Source organism: Festucalex cinctus, chromosome 14, assembly GCF_051991245.1.
Source record: "Festucalex cinctus isolate MCC-2025b chromosome 14, RoL_Fcin_1.0, whole genome shotgun sequence".
Taxonomy (NCBI): Eukaryota; Metazoa; Chordata; class Actinopteri; order Syngnathiformes; family Syngnathidae; genus Festucalex; species Festucalex cinctus.
Genome location: NC_135424.1, coordinates 17,471,169 through 17,490,240, shown reverse-complemented (window position 1 = coordinate 17,490,240; position 19,072 = coordinate 17,471,169). Strand labels below are relative to the sequence as shown.

General features: G+C 37.6%; 1 protein-coding gene across 9 annotated transcripts in view; it reads left to right on the top strand.

Moving 5' to 3' along the window:
- The window catches only part of adgrb3 (adhesion G protein-coupled receptor B3), a 138,698-nt gene extending 121,550 nt beyond the window's left edge, over positions 1-17,148 (top strand). For 5 of the 9 annotated variants that reach the window (XM_077494674.1, XM_077494672.1, XM_077494670.1 and 2 more), the window contains 11 exons: positions 237-306; positions 701-767; positions 2,490-2,593; positions 3,831-3,929; positions 4,111-4,282; positions 4,377-4,472; positions 6,563-6,602; positions 9,137-9,813; positions 10,957-10,992; positions 11,847-11,951; positions 16,077-17,148. In XM_077494674.1, the coding sequence (XP_077350800.1) occupies positions 237-306; positions 701-767; positions 2,490-2,593; positions 3,831-3,929; positions 4,111-4,282; positions 4,377-4,472; positions 6,563-6,602; positions 9,137-9,813; positions 10,957-10,992; positions 11,847-11,951; positions 16,077-16,265 (1,655 nt within the window). In that variant the 3' untranslated portion in view covers positions 16,266-17,148. The remainder of the gene's footprint in view (positions 1-236; positions 307-700; positions 768-2,489; positions 2,594-3,830; positions 3,930-4,110; positions 4,283-4,376; positions 4,473-6,562; positions 6,603-9,136; positions 9,814-10,956; positions 10,993-11,846; positions 11,952-16,076) is intronic. The other 4 variants (XM_077494668.1, XM_077494667.1, XM_077494671.1 and 1 more) reach the window with 3 other exon arrangements.
- The last annotated feature ends 1,924 nt before the right edge of the window (positions 17,149-19,072 follow it).

Below are 19,072 nucleotides of genomic sequence, written 5' to 3'. Positions count from 1 at the left end.
TAACCGTACATTGATTTAAAAACTTTACAGCCTCCTGGACTTCTATTATGAGAAATCACAAGGGATTTTGAGTTCTTCAGCAGCTTTAAATGGCACGCTATAAACACATTCAAAGTATTTCATTGTATAATTCTCATGTAATTATGTCGCGTCTAATGAAGAAAGGCAGCAAGGGTTCTCAATTTTACCGCGTAACAAAGAGGTTTTGACTAATTATCGATTGTTTTCTCTTGAAGGATTACCGGCTTTAGTGGTTGCTGTATCAATGGGATTCACCAAAACAAAGGGCTATGGGACACCTTTATAGTAAGTTGGTCTTTTTATTACCGTTGAATATTCACTGTGCGTGCAGTAAGGCGACATCTATGGCAACACTTAAAGCGTAATGATGAAGTGCCTCTGCAGTGGCTCACTTATCCTAAATCGAGCCATAAAGACCGTCCCACCAACACAATCCGATTTAGCGATTGCTCAGCAGGATCCCAATTTCTCGAGTTGTATCGCAGCTTGATACCGATGGCATGAACACTGCTTAGAATCTCTTTAGTGTGTGAAAATCTGCAAATAGAGTTACGGCATATGGAGCCTATTCCCCTGACAATTGGGAGGAAAATACAAGCGGATGTTATTTTGTATGCCATTAACTCAGATGTTAATCACTGGCTGCAAGTTAAACTGTTGCTCCCTGCTTTCTCTGCAGCTGTTGGCTGTCTTTGGAGGGGGGGCTCCTGTATGCCTTTGTTGGACCTGCAGCTGCTGTTGTTTTGGTAAGCCTCAATCATTAGATGTAATTCTTGACTACATGGGATATATGGGAAATTTTGATGTTAGACAAAACTTAGGGGCCTATTCACTAAAGGTTTGTGTCGCCTTTGCATCGCGCTAACCGGTAAAAATGGAGCAATCCGGGAGCGCCTAATTCACTAAACACGCGCAGATGGGGAAATCCGTCACTTAATGCGCCGCTGACCAGATTGCATCACGGTACGCCAGTTATTTGCACATATGTAAATTAGATAATTTGCATACATTTGACGCAAAATATGCCCACCCCAATGCAAATGAGACTCAATGATATACAGCGTCTAATTCACTAACGCCAGCGCAAATAGCCACACCGCGTTTGCGTGACGCAAATAACGTTTTTGGAAAGCATGCATTAACCCGTCGCAACCTCGATCCCGGGATAATGACAGCAGTGCATGCCATTTGCAGCACAACATGCACGGCTGATCACACAGAGAGGAGAGAGAGATTTTTCTATGTTTGTTTTAGGACACATAACGTAACCCGGGCTGATCGGCAATGGCAGGGAGGCATTTTACGATCATTTTTACGTGCCAGATGCAAACTGTACGCCCACGCCAACCTCTGAAAATATAGTTTTAAAAAACGATCGCGCCAATAATTTGTACTTTATGAATGAATGACGTCGTTGTCGTCCTCTCTGCTCTGTACAGCTTAATGGCGCAAGAAACGCTTACAACCTCGCTTTCTGATAATGTCATCTTTCTCGCAACTGTTACTATAACAACCATGTTGTTGGCGCAAATCCATTGCCATGTGTGGTAAATCAGGTGCAAATTTGCTCCAAGCTGTCAGTTTTGTGGGCGTGTTTGCGCCGGTATATGATTAGAGCAATATCCTTACTGAATAGGTGGGTAACTGGGCGCAGACTGCGGGTGCAGTTGTGGTGCAATATTTCGCGCTATTACCGGACGCAGCACATTATTAGTGAACATACCCCATAGTAAGAAACAGTAAACACCAACAAAATAAAGCTTTGGAAAAATTGTTTTTAGTTATAGAGCATCAACCTGTTGGAGCAAACACAAAATATGTGTTACAGATGTTTCCGTTATTAAAATAAAAATATTGAAGCTCTTAATCTGTCAGAGGAAGATCCCACTGGAATACTGAATGTCATTCAGCGGCGGAATTTGTAATAAAGTCATATTTTACAAAAGTTTCCGAGCCAAAGACAGACAGAGACACGGAATTTACTTTATCTTTGTTCTAGTTTTCGTTTGCCTCCAACCTAAAATGAACATGGAGCACTTCAATTTATTTGTAAGGCAACTACATAAAGCCTAAAAATTGCACACTGCTGCTCCAGTTTTCTGTCAGTGAAGTTGCAGCTAATGCTGGATGAAGGTGCCTTTGAGAGGAAAAGTGTTTCTTATTAGGCAGATCTTTTCCTAAGGCTGCCGTGCCGGACTGAGTGTGCACGGCATGGCTCATCCGCTGGCTGAAATGTGACAGATATGAGGAAAACGAGAAAAAAAAAAGAAGAAGAAAAAAACAGAAGCTAGAGGTCGAAGCTCAGTGCGCACACGCAAAATTGAGGTGGGGAGAAAAATGGGACAATGACATCAATCATTGGCTACTAATGGAAAATGTCATCCCGGCAAACCATGCTTTTAACATGAAATTTAGAATAATTGTTGCATTGGTCTGATTTATTGAACATCTCTCTCCTTCATTTCCAGGTCAACATGGTGATCGGTATTCTGGTGTTTAATAAATTAGTGTCCAGAGACGGCATACTGGACAAGAAGATGAAGCATCGAGCAGGGTATGACAGCACGTCCTTGTTAGTACCTTCATTTTTCTTCTTTTATTATTCATTACTTCAATGCCGCATGAGTAATAACTAATTCGATCTCTTGTTCTGCCGCTAACAATACCGTTCGGAATTGTTTGCCTTGCTTTTGCTGCACTTTGTACATCAGCAATATGTGAAAGAATTATGTATCAATTGGTTAGTTTGTGTTTTACTTTGCTGTTTTTAGCTTCTGACAATGCCTCTGCTTCATTTTATTTACCTTAAAATGTCACCCTGTATTATAAGTATTGGACCAGTGAGGCCAGTTCATTTTTATTGTGTTTGAGATCAAAATCAATCAATCAAAACCTTTAAACCAGAAAAAAAAAATGAAATTGAATGATGCAGCAGGTGAAATGCATCTTCTATAGGGTTTAGATCTGGAGACTTGACTTGGGGAGTCTATAAATATTCTACTTCTTTCTCTTGAAGAACTACTTTGTTATTTTTAGACGTGTTTTGAATCGTTATATTGCAGCAGCATGGTGTTTAAACTGGCAGACGAAATCTTTCTGTAGATTGTTGAGTCTTTTTGTGACATCAATGTTACAGTGGTAATTGAAGTCATGACATTCCAGCTCCTCAGTGTTAATATTACATCACGAGTGTAAATGTAGTCTTTACCTCTTATCTTTTCATTCAAATATGAAATTGTGCTTAGACATTACCTAGGCAACAAAACACAACTTTCAGTCACGTGTTCCAATACTTTTACTCATTCAAAAACAATACAAACAAAATGGAAATAAATGCTGAAAAATGTTTTCAGTCTACTCATTACTTTTGAAGCAGAGTGCTGGCCAGTGGCATTAAAATCAATTCTTGAGCTGTTCAATAGTTTATTCATGCATCCATAATGTATTTAACTTCTGTCAGCAAACGCATGTTTACTGCTGTAGATTTGTATTTTTTGACAGTTCCTTGAAGGTAAATTGGCATTTTACAATTAGAGGAGGATTTGTCGAGCAAACAAAACAATATTTACATTGCTTTAAACATAAATTGGAGACTATTTAAATATTGTCTAAAGCAAATCGTAGGACATGAAGAGGTCAGCTTTCCTACGGGAGCGACATGAATGCATATTTTGTTGGCAGAATAAGTCCAAGATGAATCTATATTACGCCCACATGCTTGGCTGCGTGTGCCGTTGCTAATACTTAACGATGCGCAGTTTGTGCTTGTTAGCGTTGTTGGTCACGCCGTTGTCTCTTCTGCCCTACAGACAGATGAGTGAGCCGCACACAGGGTTGACTCTCAAGTGCGCCAAATGCGGTGTTGTATCAACGACTGCTTTGTCAGCGACTACTGCGAGCAATGCAATGTAAGTGAGTGTGAATCAATAAGACAATGCTGCATATACAGCAGGTCCGCCTCGCTAATGCAGAGCCACTGCCATGGCAACTGCTGTTACCACTATAAATCAGATCACGGCAGAGAGAGAAAAAAAAACCTCTTAGTTGTGCTACTAATACCAGGCAGTAATATGTCATATTTCTTCTCAGGGCGTCCCTATGGAGCTCCTGCGTCGTCCTGCCTCTGCTGGCCTTGACCTGGATGTCCGCAGTGCTCGCCATGACGGACAAGCGCTCCATCCTCTTTCAAATCCTCTTTGCAGTCTTTGACTCACTGCAGGGTTTTGTAATAGTGATGGTGCATTGTATTTTACGGAAAGAGGTAGCGCAATTTTGAGTTTTTTCCTGATTTGATCGAAATGAATTGACAAGAAGTCGACCAAATGATTAAAAAAAATATATATTCTTGTTGTTAGGTCCAAGATGCATTCAGATGTCGACTCAGAAACTGCCAAGATCCAATCAGTGGTGATGCAACAGGGGGCTTTCCTAATGGCCACGCTCAGATAATGGTAAGTGCGTTTTCTCCGCTTTTATCATTACAGCCTAAGCTGAACTGATGTTTCTATAGTCTCATTTGCACCAAGCCTCAGGGGTTGATTCAGTTTAGGATGCTACTTTTGCTTGTTCTGCTTTTCAATTGTCAAAAGTTGTTAAGGGTATTAAAAGAACTGATCCGTACGATAGGACACTGAGTTATTCCTTTTTAAAAAAAAAAAATCCTCCCACTTTTTTGACGTGCTTCTCATTGTAAATAATTCATGGAATTTACATCATTCCAATTTCAACATATTGCAAAAATTCACGCCAAGGGGGCTTTTACTTTTTCTTTTCTAAAAATTCACGGTTTTCCCATAATGTAACATTTCTCACCTAAAAAAAAATACCCGTTCATTCAAATTTAGGCCGAAATTTTAACGTTCATTTTCATTTGCACATTCAAAATAACAGATTCTGATGTGCATTTGAAATTTTAATCATTCTGCTTATTCAATTTCCCTTTTGATTTTCAACATGTATAAATATTTTATTATTACTTATTTTATTTTTTTTATCCACAAAAACTGCCTTATTTGGACATACTTAATGTTTATTCATTCCTCCCTCAACATTACTCAGGAGCCAATTCAAACTATTCCAACTTCAATGTGTGCAGATCATTCAAGCCATCTTAGTTCTTGATCCCATTCACAAAATTCACCATTTCTGAAAGGCTCAAATTAGAAATATTTAAATATTCACCTTGCGTTTCCACATATATTGACAGATTAAAACCATTCCAACTTCAACGTATTCAGCTCATTCCATGTCAGTCAGTATCATTCCAAATCCATCCATCCATGCAAATCACTTATTTATCACAAGGGTTGGCAATCATTCCAAATTATTCGAAATGCTTCAATTTTTTTTATTGAGCCTTTCAGCCTTCACATGCAATTTCTCCAGAAATTGCAACTGTCTAGTTTCTTTTGCTGTTGTTGTCAGGCAAGACTACAGCAATACTTGTGAAGCCTTAGCAAATTTTGTGAAACTTCTAAAAGGTCAACTACACAGTGTTTTCCCTTTTGATGTGGCTTTTGTAACACCTTCACAGAAGGGTAACAAGGAGGCAAAGTGTGACATCACTTGAAACTTAACTTCAAATTGAATTTGTTGAGATTTCAAAAAGCAATAAATGTGCTTCTGTCCTGGCTGCTCAGTACAATATAGCAGGGCCAACATAAGTTGGCTGAGTCAGCTTGTTCTCTTTATGCAAATTAGGCTATCTAGCTCAGTACAAGATGGTAAGTCAATAACGATAAATGGAGGTCTTCATGTGAGGCAACTTGAAAATCTCACCTATGTTCTTCATATTTTAGCTGTTGCCTTCTTTTTACACTTAATGTATATAACTGTTAAGAATGTTGAATTGTTACTGAAAAATATTATTTTTCAAAACATTGTTTCTAGAAATAAAATCGACCTGCACCCCCCCCCCCCTTTAAAAGATGTTATCTACCTAAGAGGTTCAACAATATTTGCTATCATTTAGCAGTGCATTGTTTTTTTATTGTCTCATAATTAACCCAGATTAGATACGACATGACATTAGTGCTTCTCTTAGACCCTTAAAGCTCAACCCGTTATTTCTGTTTGATTGAAATTACTGACCCCTTCCCCATCAGGCACGCATCTCTCTCATTTCCTCTACTGGGATAATGGAGCATCGCTCTCGGCCCGACCTTTGAAATTGGGATGTCAGTCTCTTCATCTAGCGCCACGATACCACTGGCATGTCGGAGAAATGATCTGCCATTAGTATTCTAATACCCATCTGAGGGAAATAGTCTTCACAAAAGCAGAGTGGCGTATGGATCTCTCAGTTCAGTATGGTCATTTGCAGCAGGTGCAAAATGCCTCCCCGTTCCCATTTGCATCATCATGCACTCACCGGCCACTTCATAAGGGTTTGAAAATCATCCACCAGAAATGTTATGTTGAAACGTATGCCTTTAAAAAAATGATTTATTAATGTTTTGGTTTGACATACACGCATCATACGAAGAGGTGTTTATATGTAAAAATGTCTTTTTGATCACACGATTACGTGACTTGTTTGCAGACGGATTTCGAGAAGGACGTAGACATTGCCTGCCGGTCAGGTAAGAGCACATACACAATTATGTAAAAAAAAAAAAAAAAAGTACACTCCCTTTAAAAAGTTAAGCTGATGATGGTTAGACTCACCTGCAGTTTAATTTTGGTGAATTAACCCTCCTGTTATGTTGTGGGTCAAAATGACCCATATTCAGCTTAGCTTTTACCATAATATGATCAACGGTTCATTTTGACATATTTGCAATGATAACAATTAATACGCAGCAAAAGAATGTTTCCCTGGATGCTTTTGGATGCTTTTATCCTATACTAGGTCAAATTGAGCCAACATAGTTATTATTATTATTATTATTATTATTATTTTATTTTATTTTTTTATTTTTTTATTTTTTGCGAATAAACTTCACACATCAACACACTTGAAGAAATAGTTTTGTTCGACATTTGTTCAATAAAAATGGTTAAAGCTATAATAATATTTATATTGTTGGTTTTGGAGTGTCAAATTTATGGGTCAAATTGACCGATTTTAAGAGTTAAAGTATGGTTAAAAAAAAAAAAAAAAAAAAAAAAGTATAAACCATTTCATTGACAGACTATTACAATTTTTAGCAATGAAACTTAAGCAACAGACACTTAAAATGGCTCATTTTTATAAATTTGCATTGAAAACTATTAATCATGAGGTATAATTCATTATCAGGGCGCTTTTGGAACATAAAACAGCCTGGGTCAAAGTGACTCCCACTGTTTCCTTTATTTTGGCGGTACTGTATATATATATATATATATATATATATATATATATATATATATATATATATATATATATATATATATATATATATATATGGAGACATTTAAAAATATTATGTTAGATTATTACATTGCATATCATTTGCAAACACTGACCCACATTTGTGGGAGTATTTTGTAGTTTAGTATGCCATTGAATATTGATTCTGAAAAGAATGTTTTGGGGGGGGGCTCTCTCTAACAAATCTGTTGGGGTGTACTTCTTTATGTTGAGCACTGTACCAACAATCTCCTCGCCTTGCAAGTTGCAACTAAAAACCCCAAAAAGAGGTTATACAGTAAAAATAGCTGCAGTTGCATAACAGCCAACAATCCCCACAGGAGTTTTTCACAGTTACCAAAGCACTGACTTTAATCTGAGAACAAAACACTATAAAAAGAGCTGTTGGCTACTCCTTTTATATGGAGTTTTTAAGTGAAAACAGACTGCTGTGCATTTCAACAACAGCCGCTTTGTGCTGCATGGCGCACTGTCATTAGGCTTTCTATAAATATATTTGACATCATCACAAATAGGAGCTCATGCTATTTAGGTCTGGAAAGGTAATATTTCCTTAGACTTTGTACTTTTGAGCCACTGACAAGAGTATGCTTTAAGAATTGTTCCAAAAAAAAAAATCGCAAAGGGTTATGCCCAACTCAATTGTAAAACTCACGCTTACTCACAATTCTCAGAAAGTCTTTTGGCCCACATCCCTCAACACGGTGCGGTCCTGTCAGACTTAAGTGCACCTACCTGACAGAAATAAAAGTAAAAGCAGTCAGGTGTCATGAATAAATCATTACCAGAATCAGACGATAGTAAAACCGCAGTGCATTTCACAGATTGCTCTCCGTGCTCACAGTTTTACATTTATTGGTAGCGCACCAATCGCATTCTGCGCCGTCGCCTCGAGTGTAAACGTTGATGGGAATGTGTTTAAGGCATAACAAGCTTAAAGGTTGTTCAAGTCAACTTGCTATGTGGATGCAGGGTGAGAAGCCATGTTTGGTTTGGATTTGATCCAGAGAATACGCCTTTGGCAGCAATTAATAATAATAAATGTGACATGAAAAAAATCTCGTTAACATATTCTGACACTTATAGCTGTTAGATCAGAATATGATTTATTGTGCTTATTAGGGATGGTCTTTTTTTTCCCAGACCGATACCCAATACTTGAATAGTCACCTATAGCAAGTACCAATACTAGAAGTACTTTAAAACACTTGGGGGGTTTTTTCAGAAAAAAAAAAAAAAAACATCCATCCATCCAAAGGATTTTCTTAACATGGCAGATCATTTTAAAGACCCATATTTTAAAACGGCAGTATTGAAAAAATCGGTCAAAACCAATACCTGGTATCAGTACACGCCCATCCTTAGTAATTATTTTGTTACATTTAACTCTAATAATGTGGATTTGGATTGTACTTAATTTCCTTTAAGCTGTGCTGTCTCATGTTCCTTTTTTAGAGCAAGCTTTAATTCTTATTCTCCCTTATTAGGTGAACACAATCGAAAAAAAAAAAAAAAACACTTGATTGCTTGACAGGTACCTTTTGAAAATTTAATGAAGCAGTTTGTTTAATGTGTCATTCTGCTCAGATAAAAGCATAAGCTGTCATAAAGGTCAGTCTTTGTTATTTTGCCTGTCAGTGTGCTTTACTCACTTCCTTTCCAAATTGGAAGATATTGACTGGAATTACCCGATTATGATCACATGCACGCCATGCCAGACATGTGTCACTGATTTCCAACATGTGATTCCTCCCCTGGCAGCCCTCCACAAGGACATGGGCTCATGTCGCGCCGCCACCGTCACCGGCACGCTTTCCCGCATATCCCTCAACGACGAGGAGGACGAGAAGGCCCCCGAAGGCCTCAACTACTCGACGCTGCCCGGCAACATCATCTCCAAAGTGATCATCCAGCAGCCTTCGGCGCTGCACATGCCCATGGGGGTGGGCGAGCTGAAGGAGCAGTCGCTCGGCGACAACAATGCCGACCTGCGCCGCACCGTTTACCTGTGCACCGACGACGCCATGCGGCAGAGTGACCAGAACGTGGGCGCCCACGACATGGAGGGCCACCCGCCGCAGGGTCAGATGATGGAGACGGACTACATCGTCATGCCCCGCGCCTCGGCGGCGCTTTCGGGCTCGGCTACCCTGCCGGCGCACCTCAAGGAGGACGCCAAGATGAACATCACCATGGATACGCTGCCCCACGAGAGGCTGATGCATTACAAGATGAGCCCCGACTTCAACATCAGCCCGTCGGGCGTGGACCACATGAACGTCAACCTGGAGCAGCAGTACCCCAGCGCCCCCGAGCAGATGCAGAACTTGCCCTTTGAACCCCGCACGGCCGTCAAGAACTTCCTCGCGGAGATGGAGGAGAGCGCTGGCCTCTCGAGGAGTGAGACGGGCTCGACCATCTCCATGAGCTCCTTAGAGGTACATTCGAAATACTGAGGAACATGGAATAGGGTGGGACGATAAAATAAATTAATAATAATAATAATAATAATAATAATAAACAAATACATAAATAGATAATCATAATAACTATTGTTAACATATAATAATAAAATTGCAATTTTTCCCCGTCAAAATTGCAATTGCAATTTAATATGCAATCACATAAGCAAGAAATTAATCAGCATTACAATAAACACTATACAAGGCTTGAATTTTTTTTCTTTTGAGGAGCATATTTGCTAAGCAATGATGTCATTTGAGGAGCAACTTTGTAATATTGAGGATAAGTTTTGTTTTTTTCCTTTCTTTTTTTTTTTTAGGGGTAATCCCGGTGATTTGAAACAAGGTTTTAATTAAACAATAAAATATGACAATATAACGGAGGAGTGGATGCAGCTATTGAATATTTTATTATTTGCGTATCGGTATCCTACTGAAAATTCTATCAAATAATAAATACTTGGACAAAAATATATTCCTGCTTGATAAAAGAGAAGTTATAAATAAAAAATTAAAGTCAAAAAAATAAAATATTTTATTTAACAATTCACAACCAATTTGTTCCTTTTAACATGAATGAATAAATAAATAAATAAATAAATACATAAATAAATACATTCTACAGTTCCTATTTCTTAAATTCGCATTGTGCATTGCAGCAAACTTATGTAGAAACTTTTTCTGTGGGGCAATTTCAAACACACAAATATATGTTTCAATTTAAACTTAGCATTTCTGTTATCAGAAATAAGGCATTCATTAAAAAAATAAAATAAAAATATGAACAGCCTTAATGCAACCTCACTTGATTAGAAAGCATATTAGCAAGTGACATATTACAGTAGGTTGTATTGCTTCATACATATTCTGCAAAACATTGTACAAAGATAGTCTCCCACAATATCAAACAAAGAAAAAATTCAACTAAAGGGTGTTTTAGTGAGTTTTGTAAATATGTATGGCAGATATGTCTCCCATTACTCCATATTGACTGACATCAACACATAAAAAAAAAAAAAGTAGCAAAAAAAACATTTTGTGAGGGGCACTGTAATTAAATAATATTTCTTTATCTTAACCTCATATGCATTTTTTTTCTTTTTTTTTTTTTTTTTACAGAGAAGAAAATCCCGATATTCTGATCTGGACTTTGAGGTATGTCAAAACACGTTCCTTTCCTCAAGACATGCATCTACCTGTTTTTTTGGGTTTTTCTTTTTTTTTTTTTACAGAGTAAAGCCATCCTTGTGTTTGTCATTTGATTTACTCGAACTTGTTGGGCCTCTTAAGCTTATTGGAGTTCACAAGATTTATCACTACGCTATGCAGTTAAGGTAAAAGCAAGGCTGTCAACTGACAAACAGGACGAGCGCTCTCATCAACATTTTGTCCTCCATCTTCCTCCATCCATCGCCCCTGCGCTGATTTTTTAAATGATATGCTTTTAAAGCCATTTGCACATTTCATGTCTGATTTGAACCACTAGTCTTGCCGTGCAAATTCCACCCCTCTTTTGGCAGGTTTTCGCATTCCTTTGCATTGCCAAATCAGGTTTTACTGCATATATATAAATATATAGTGCACCCTTTCAAAGTAAAGGAAACAGAATGAAAGCTTCTGGCAGTGTTTCTGGCATGGGGAGCATTTTCATTTTAAAGTAGACTCACAGCAACCCCTTTAAATGGAAGCCCTGGGCCAAGATTGGATTATAAGGGTTCCTCTTACGCCAACAAAACGTTAAATGAGGCAATTTGTCACAAAAGAATTAAGTTAGATTCGGTTACTCCTGCCATTTTGAATGAAGTACTTCTACACAAATCATCCCAATGTTTCCTTTATTTTGGCGGTACTGTATATATATATGCAGACCCGAGCAGATCTGTTTGAAAGCTGGCCTACAAGCAAACTACTTTGACACTAACACATTGATCAGAGTGCGAGTGGGTGGAGAGAAGATGCATTTGCATTATTGGCTGTCAATACCAAAGCAAAAACCCTTGCCATTGCAGAAAGTCATGCACACCAGGAAAAGACACATGGAGCTGTTCCAGGAACTGAATCAGAAATTTCAAACCCTGGACCGATTTCGAGACATACCAAATATGGGGAGCATGGTGAGTAACAGGAAACCAGCGGGGGCGGGGGGGTTGGATCTCAGCTACATTCAAATCCAGCTGTAGCTTATTTAGATGTGCAGCACAGGCTACATGAGTGTGATTGTGCTAATGAGGGGTTACGTAGAACAGGTTGTTCATTTATACAATGGCAGCAGCTGGCCATGGGGTGCAGGAGGGGTTATTCGGGTGAGAGCCTGCCACGCCACCCCCTCCTCCAATTTTATTTTTTTTTAAGAAAAGATGCATTTTCTCCACCAGGCCAGAGGGAAGAAAGATGTTTGCTAATGTAGCTGCTATCGAGAGTGCATCCATTTCAATGCAAGGCCATGAATGCACTTTGATTTACATACACGTTTATCTACTTAGCAATGCCATCTTTTTTTTTTTTTTTTAACCATAAATGCATGGCAGATTATTTAATCTATCAGCATCCCGACCTGACCTGAAGTGTGCTGTTCTTCTAAGGCTGCATTTATTTTACACGATGACATAATTCCCATTTTATTTCTCCCATGTGACCCACTCGAGATATTTGTCATGTCAGTTGCCTCTTTGACACCGAGAGCCGACAAAATAGCCGCATGAGAGCTGTAACAGGCGATCTGACATTAATCCGCCTTTGCCTTTTGCACAGAAGCTATCGAGCCAGAGGGATGTACAGTGTAAGCGTGTGCGCTCGCTCACTCAGCTTGAAATCCTTAGATGAATGATGTGTGGTGTGATGTACGCAATTCTTGTCAGATGGCTTTTTCAACGCAGGGTCTGCGAATTAGTTTCAGAAAATAATCACTTTACTTAAAATCCTCAAAGTTTGTTCAAAGGTCTTAACAAATACAATAAACCACAGTGACATTTGGTCTTTGGAAAACTTAAATCTAATTTGGATGATATCACTGGCAAATATAAACATACATTGAATACTGTTTCAAAGTTTGGAGGTCACTTCGAAAATCCTGATTTTTATTTTATTTTTTATTTTTTTGCAACATTAAAAGTTATTTAGATATGTGCAAGCAATTTGTTCTGATTGGCAATCACTGCTCATCATTCTTGAATATTACTTGCGGTGTCCCTCAGGGATAGGTATTGGGGCCCAAATTATTCATTATGTATACATTAATTTAATTTGTAATGCACTGGAAACAATGATTCTGACACTCTGCAGATTACAAATGTCTTAACCAGTGTTTCTCAACCCTTTTTTTACTTCGTTTTTATGTCAACAACTGCTATTTCTGATGAATTAAACGTCATCTTCAGTGTGTAAGGATATTTCCAAGTGATCCCAAAGTTTTAAAAAGTAGGCTTTATACACGTGTGCTTTTATTTTAAAAATACAACTAATAAAGGGACATTTATATAAGTGACCCCAAACTTTGAAGGGTAGTGTGTGTTTCTATAATTTTACATTATTTTATGTAGTAAAAAGGGTCCTCAGTTTAAGACAGTCCTGACATACACGGATGTGAAGTTATAAATGGCGCACAATAAAGCAGTTATATGTATAAGAATAGGTCATCGCGAAGGTAGGCTTAGTGTGCCCCGTACTTCACAAATATTTCTTGTAATTCTGACAAATGTGCTAGAATCGATTAATGACAGACTACCTAAGGCACATTCTGGTGATCATGAAACTTCAGTTTCGTCATTTTGAAAAGCTGTTCATACTTCCGTCAGCGTACCTATATAAACTCAGTGACTTGGAAAAATGCGGAAAGCTTTTACAGGCAGAATGAATGGCACCACTTTACCATAATCATAAACCTCCGAATAAAGCTTCTAATATACATGGATAAAAATCTGATTTGAATCAGATTCATATTGCACGGTCTGATATAGTCTGTCAGTGCGAGCCAGACGTCTAAGTAACAGCAAGGCAATTGATATACACACACGTCAACAAAGACGCAGCGCTAAATCAAAAATACAACATCCGAGGTGCATAGACCATTAAATAGAAGATTGTGTGGGCTTCTAAATAGACTTTGCAGGGCTATGACTTATACACCACTCACAAAAATGTTGGGATATTTGTGTTATGGCTGAAAATGCAGGACGAACCTAACATACTTATTAACCTTTACAGCTTAATTTAATGTGACTTTTTCTAAATAATAATCTATAACAATAATAACAATCATGATCTATAATAATTTAGATTTACATAGAGCCTTTTCATGAGGCCACATCTTATTAATCTGATCACAACTCCCTATCCTTCTTAGTAGTGCAAACACAAACCTATAGAAGATCAGCACACAAGCCCACCTCCCTCCTTTTTTCCCCAACTTCCCCATCCACTACCAATGAATCTACTGCGGCATTTCTCTCAGAAATGACTTTTTATTTCATATTCCCTACCTGCGAGCAGCACCTCCTTCCTATTTGCAACAGGGGCCGTCACTGCGAGTGCACCAAGACAAATGACTCACATATAGAGCATACAGTGGATTTTAAAAGTCTACACACCCCTGTTCATATGCCAGTTTTTTATATATATATATATATATATATATAAATAATAAGTACAACTAGATAAATCATTTCAAAACTTTTTCCATCAATAATGTAACCTTTATAATCTGCACTCCTTATAACCTGCATTGAGTCAAAAAGGGTCCACCAACCCAATTTTTTGGGTTAATCATTTAAACCAATAAAGTTGGGTTTAATGAATAACGGGTTAACCCAACGTCCTGGGTTCTATATTTAAAACCAAACGTAGGTCAAAGTTGAGTCAAATGGAAAAAAAAAAACTTTTTTTTTTTTTTTAATTGGATGGTTGTTTGGGACCGACCCAACTTTTTGGGTTAATCATTTAAACCAAAAAAAAGTTGGTTTAAAAATAGTTTAATGAATAATGGGTTAAGCCAATGTCCTGGGTTCTATATCTAAAACCAAAGTTGGGTCAACTGAAAAAAACATTTGTTTTTTGTCAACTGAAAAAAACGTTTGTTTGTTTGTTTGTTTGTTTGTTTGTTTTTCGGGTGGAGGGGTTGTTTGGGACAGACCCAACTTTCTGGGTTAATCATTTCAACCAGATAGTTGGGTTAAATAATGGGTTAAGTAAATCACACAGAAAGCAAGCAAAAAGTTGGGTTGTTTTGTTAAAGGCAACCAAAAAATGTTGTTGTTTTTGGTTGTCAAAATGATTAACATGCTCAAAATACAGTTGGGTCAAAAATATCCAATTTGGGTCAAAAACTTGCCCAGTCCACTACTTGGGTCAATTATTTGACTTACTCCTAGGACATTTATATAAGTGACCAAAAAGAAAGGGGTTGTTTTATACAAAACAACCCGTTTTGTTTTTTTTGGTTGTACATAACCAAAAAATGTGGGTCAAACAGACCCAAGTAGTATTTTTTATTTTTTTTTTAACCCGAATTGGGTTATTTGTAACCCAACTGTCTCTAGATTGCACACAAAATTCCCCAAACTTTTTAATTTAAATGAATAACCCAAAATTTAGGTCTGTCCCAAACAATCCTCCAATATTGGGTTGGTTTTTCAGTTGACTCAGTTTTCACCCAAGTTTGCTTTTAAACATAGAACCCAGGATATTGGGTTGGTCCCTTTTTCACCGAGTTTGAGTGATTGGTGACCCAACTTCTTTTTTTTTTTTTAGAGTGCACAATATTTTTGAGACGGGAAGAGAAAATATATGAGATAATGCAGTTGTGATTGCCTAATTTTGAACAGCCACATTGACAGTTGTAAGGAGGGTGTGCACACTTTTGCAACCATTATTTCCCCTCTTGAAAATATTTCATTTTGAGTTGTACAGGCTATAGGTCACAATATTGGTGAGAACATTTTGAAATGACTTATCTTGGTCTCATGTTTCTATCATTTGAACTGGAGCTATGTAGACTTATATCCATTGTATATACTCTAGTTTAATGACTCGTCTATTGCAGCACACTAGACTAAGGAGAATCAACCAAATCGTAGAGTAAGTGCCTCTATATCGAGATTTTCACCAATGCAGATGGATATGGAACGCATTTGCGCTACTAGGGGGGGATCATTTACGCTATTAGGGGGGATCACTGTAGTATCGTGGCTATAAAACTCCATGTGATAAGAATGTGGCGCTGACTAACGTGGCCGTGTTCACAGGACAAAGCAATGCCAAACAAGAACCCGTGGGAGAGCTACAACCCGGCGTGCGAGTACCAGAATTACGCCACTATGAATGTACTAGACTCTAGCGCCAAGGACTCACTGGAAATGACGCCCGCCGAGTGGGAAAAGTGTGTCAACCTCCCCTTGGATGTCCAGGAGGGGGATTTCCAAACAGAGGTCTAAAGCTGAAGAAGAAGAAAATGAAGACGAGGAAGAAGAAGTGATGTATTTTGCACTGAATAAAGCAACAGACTTTTCTAACAGCCTTGGCATTCATGTCGGGATAATCGGAGCATGGCAGGGACTTTATGTGCCAATATAAGACTGATGAGAGAGGAAGAGAGAGAGGAACATTGGGGGTAAAAAAGGGATAAGAAAAACCATCAGTGTTACTTTTTTGTATTCTCACTAGTGTACTTAGTGCGGGGCAGCCTGGTGTACAATATCTACCATCACGTGTTTCAAATTATCTTTTCAATGAATTGGCGAGAAAGGGGGAAAAAATAAAAAATAAAAATACAATGTTAAGAAGAAACCTCACAGAGCAAACGACATGCCATGCGGTCCCAGCTTCATTGGGTCTAGTTGCTACTAGGCCCAGGAGCACAATGTAAATATTTATGCAGGTTTTTAAAACGTTTATAACAGTCCGTTTGGCCATTGCGACACTTTTTACTTTCTAGTATGAAACATGGGAGGCAAAGAGTATCTTTTGTGTCATATTAAAATGAATGTTTGTCCGGCTACATTCTTCATTGCTTTCAATGCAATAAAGATAATACTCACTTTTATATAAATAATATATTTCACAACTTTAATACTGCGGAACCCGCTTGAAGGATCCCCGGCAAGCTCTCCCATCTGCAGCCCTGTATAAAATATTTAAAAAAAACAAAAAACAAAATGTTGTATGGTGTAAATAAACTTTTGTCTACATATGTTTTAATTGTGCCAATTTATTTTAATGAGGAGAAAACTAAATAATGCCAACCTGATCAAAAGTTATAGCGAAAATGTTAACATTTGAAAAGGAATGTAAATAAAAGAGGAAATATGTTCGTACTGATTCAGACGTGGTGTCCACTTTCTTGTTTGCTTGGAGTTCTTTCACTGTTGTTTTGGATGAATTTGTATTTTTGGTAGATATTTTCACAAGCATGGAAGTTTCTGATCACTTTTTTGGACATTTTAGGTAATTTTTAAGAAAACCTTTATTTTCATTTTTGTCTCTTTCTGACAACTTTAAATTTTGGACTCTTGACATTTTTTTTCAAATAATTAATTAATTTTTTTTCTAATCTAAATAATTCATTTAAATCACACTTTTTTTTTAAGTTAAATCTACATTTATTTATTTTTTTAATTTGCTTTTGCGGTCCACATAAAATGACATAGTGGGCCAAATTTCGTCCCCGGGCCTTGAATTTGACACCTGTGACCCAAACGATTAGTATTCAAGTCAGTTTGACGTCCACCTCAGTTTACTGTCACTCCTTCCTGTTGATAGTTTGTACTGTAAAGTTTACTGATGTGTTTAATAAGTTCATCCCTCCATCGGATGTTTTATTTCCATTTGGAGTGGAACACATTCAGAAGGTGAGTGGGCTTCTTTATCACCACAAGGTTCCCCATTTAAACTTTTAACGCACGGGTGAGACGGAGCACGAACGGGAAGAGGTTATCAGTTTTGTGTGCGGGTGGGCGGCCTTCTGCGTGCACTGCAGCAACAACAAAAAAAGGAAAAATAATCTGTGTTGCGTGAGTGAGGACCAAGAAGAAGATGCAACATAAGGAGCGGAATGACGTCTTTTATGATCAACAATGTTCACTTGTCATCACATGAACTGTCTGAAGGTCTCAAACTAGACATCAGGGACTTCCTTTCATACTAATTTAATGTCAGAAAATGTAGAAAGAAAGTTTTGAGGAGTTATGTATACACGCATCACTGCACCTGCATAATTGTGGGAATGCTGAAAGCATCCTACAAATGTTATTCAATTTTTTATTCTCCTCACTTTTTTTGCCGAGAAACAACTCCCACATAATACTTCCAATTTACACCATTCAAACTTCAACTTGCTTAAAAAATTCACACCTTCCGGGCTATATATATGATTCCACATAACTTACAGTACTCGCACAATTTAACGTTAAATATCATTGACATTGAACTTTTTCTAAGTCCCACTTTCCACGCCTACTTCCATATATACAGCTGCTCAACATTACCAGCTCTCTGATACTGCTCAGTGGATACTTGGTTAAGTGCATTGTCCAGGAACCAGAAGGTCCCGGGTTCGAATCCCACCTCCAACTGTACATTGCAAATATATCCATGGCAATTATGCTTAGTGATATAAATGTATACCAACTGAATATCATATCAAGAAATGCACTAAATGTCACTGAAATGAGTAAATGCACATTGACTTTCATCAGATGGCTGTTTTTAAAAGTACATAAGCCATTAGCCATAAATTTGAACAAGGCATATTAGCTCAGTCCTTAGAGCGATTGCCTCCCCACGGAGAACCTGGTTTCAAACCCCGCTTGGACCACGTTTTAGTACATTCGATGGTTTGATACGAACTGACTATCAGATCAGGAAATGGGTTATAATTTCTCTGGAATGATTAAATCACACCTTAGACAGATTGCAGTTCAAGTGTTCTTTTGATTCATTTATGTTTCAACTTCAATTAAAACGTCTTTCAAATCTTTCAATTTACTTCATGAGAATTCAGCTATTAGCATTTAGCTTTCAGCATTCCAACACAATTTCTCCAGAAATTGTACTTAGTCTAGTTTCTAGTAACTGTTGTCTATGGAGGACCAAAAATGCCAAAATTAAAAATAAATGACTAAATAAATAAACAGAAGTGAAAATTACAACAGATATAAAAATATAATTCAAAAATTAAATACAAAAAATAAATAGAATGGAAATACAAATATATAATATATATCCCTAAATGAATAAATAAAAG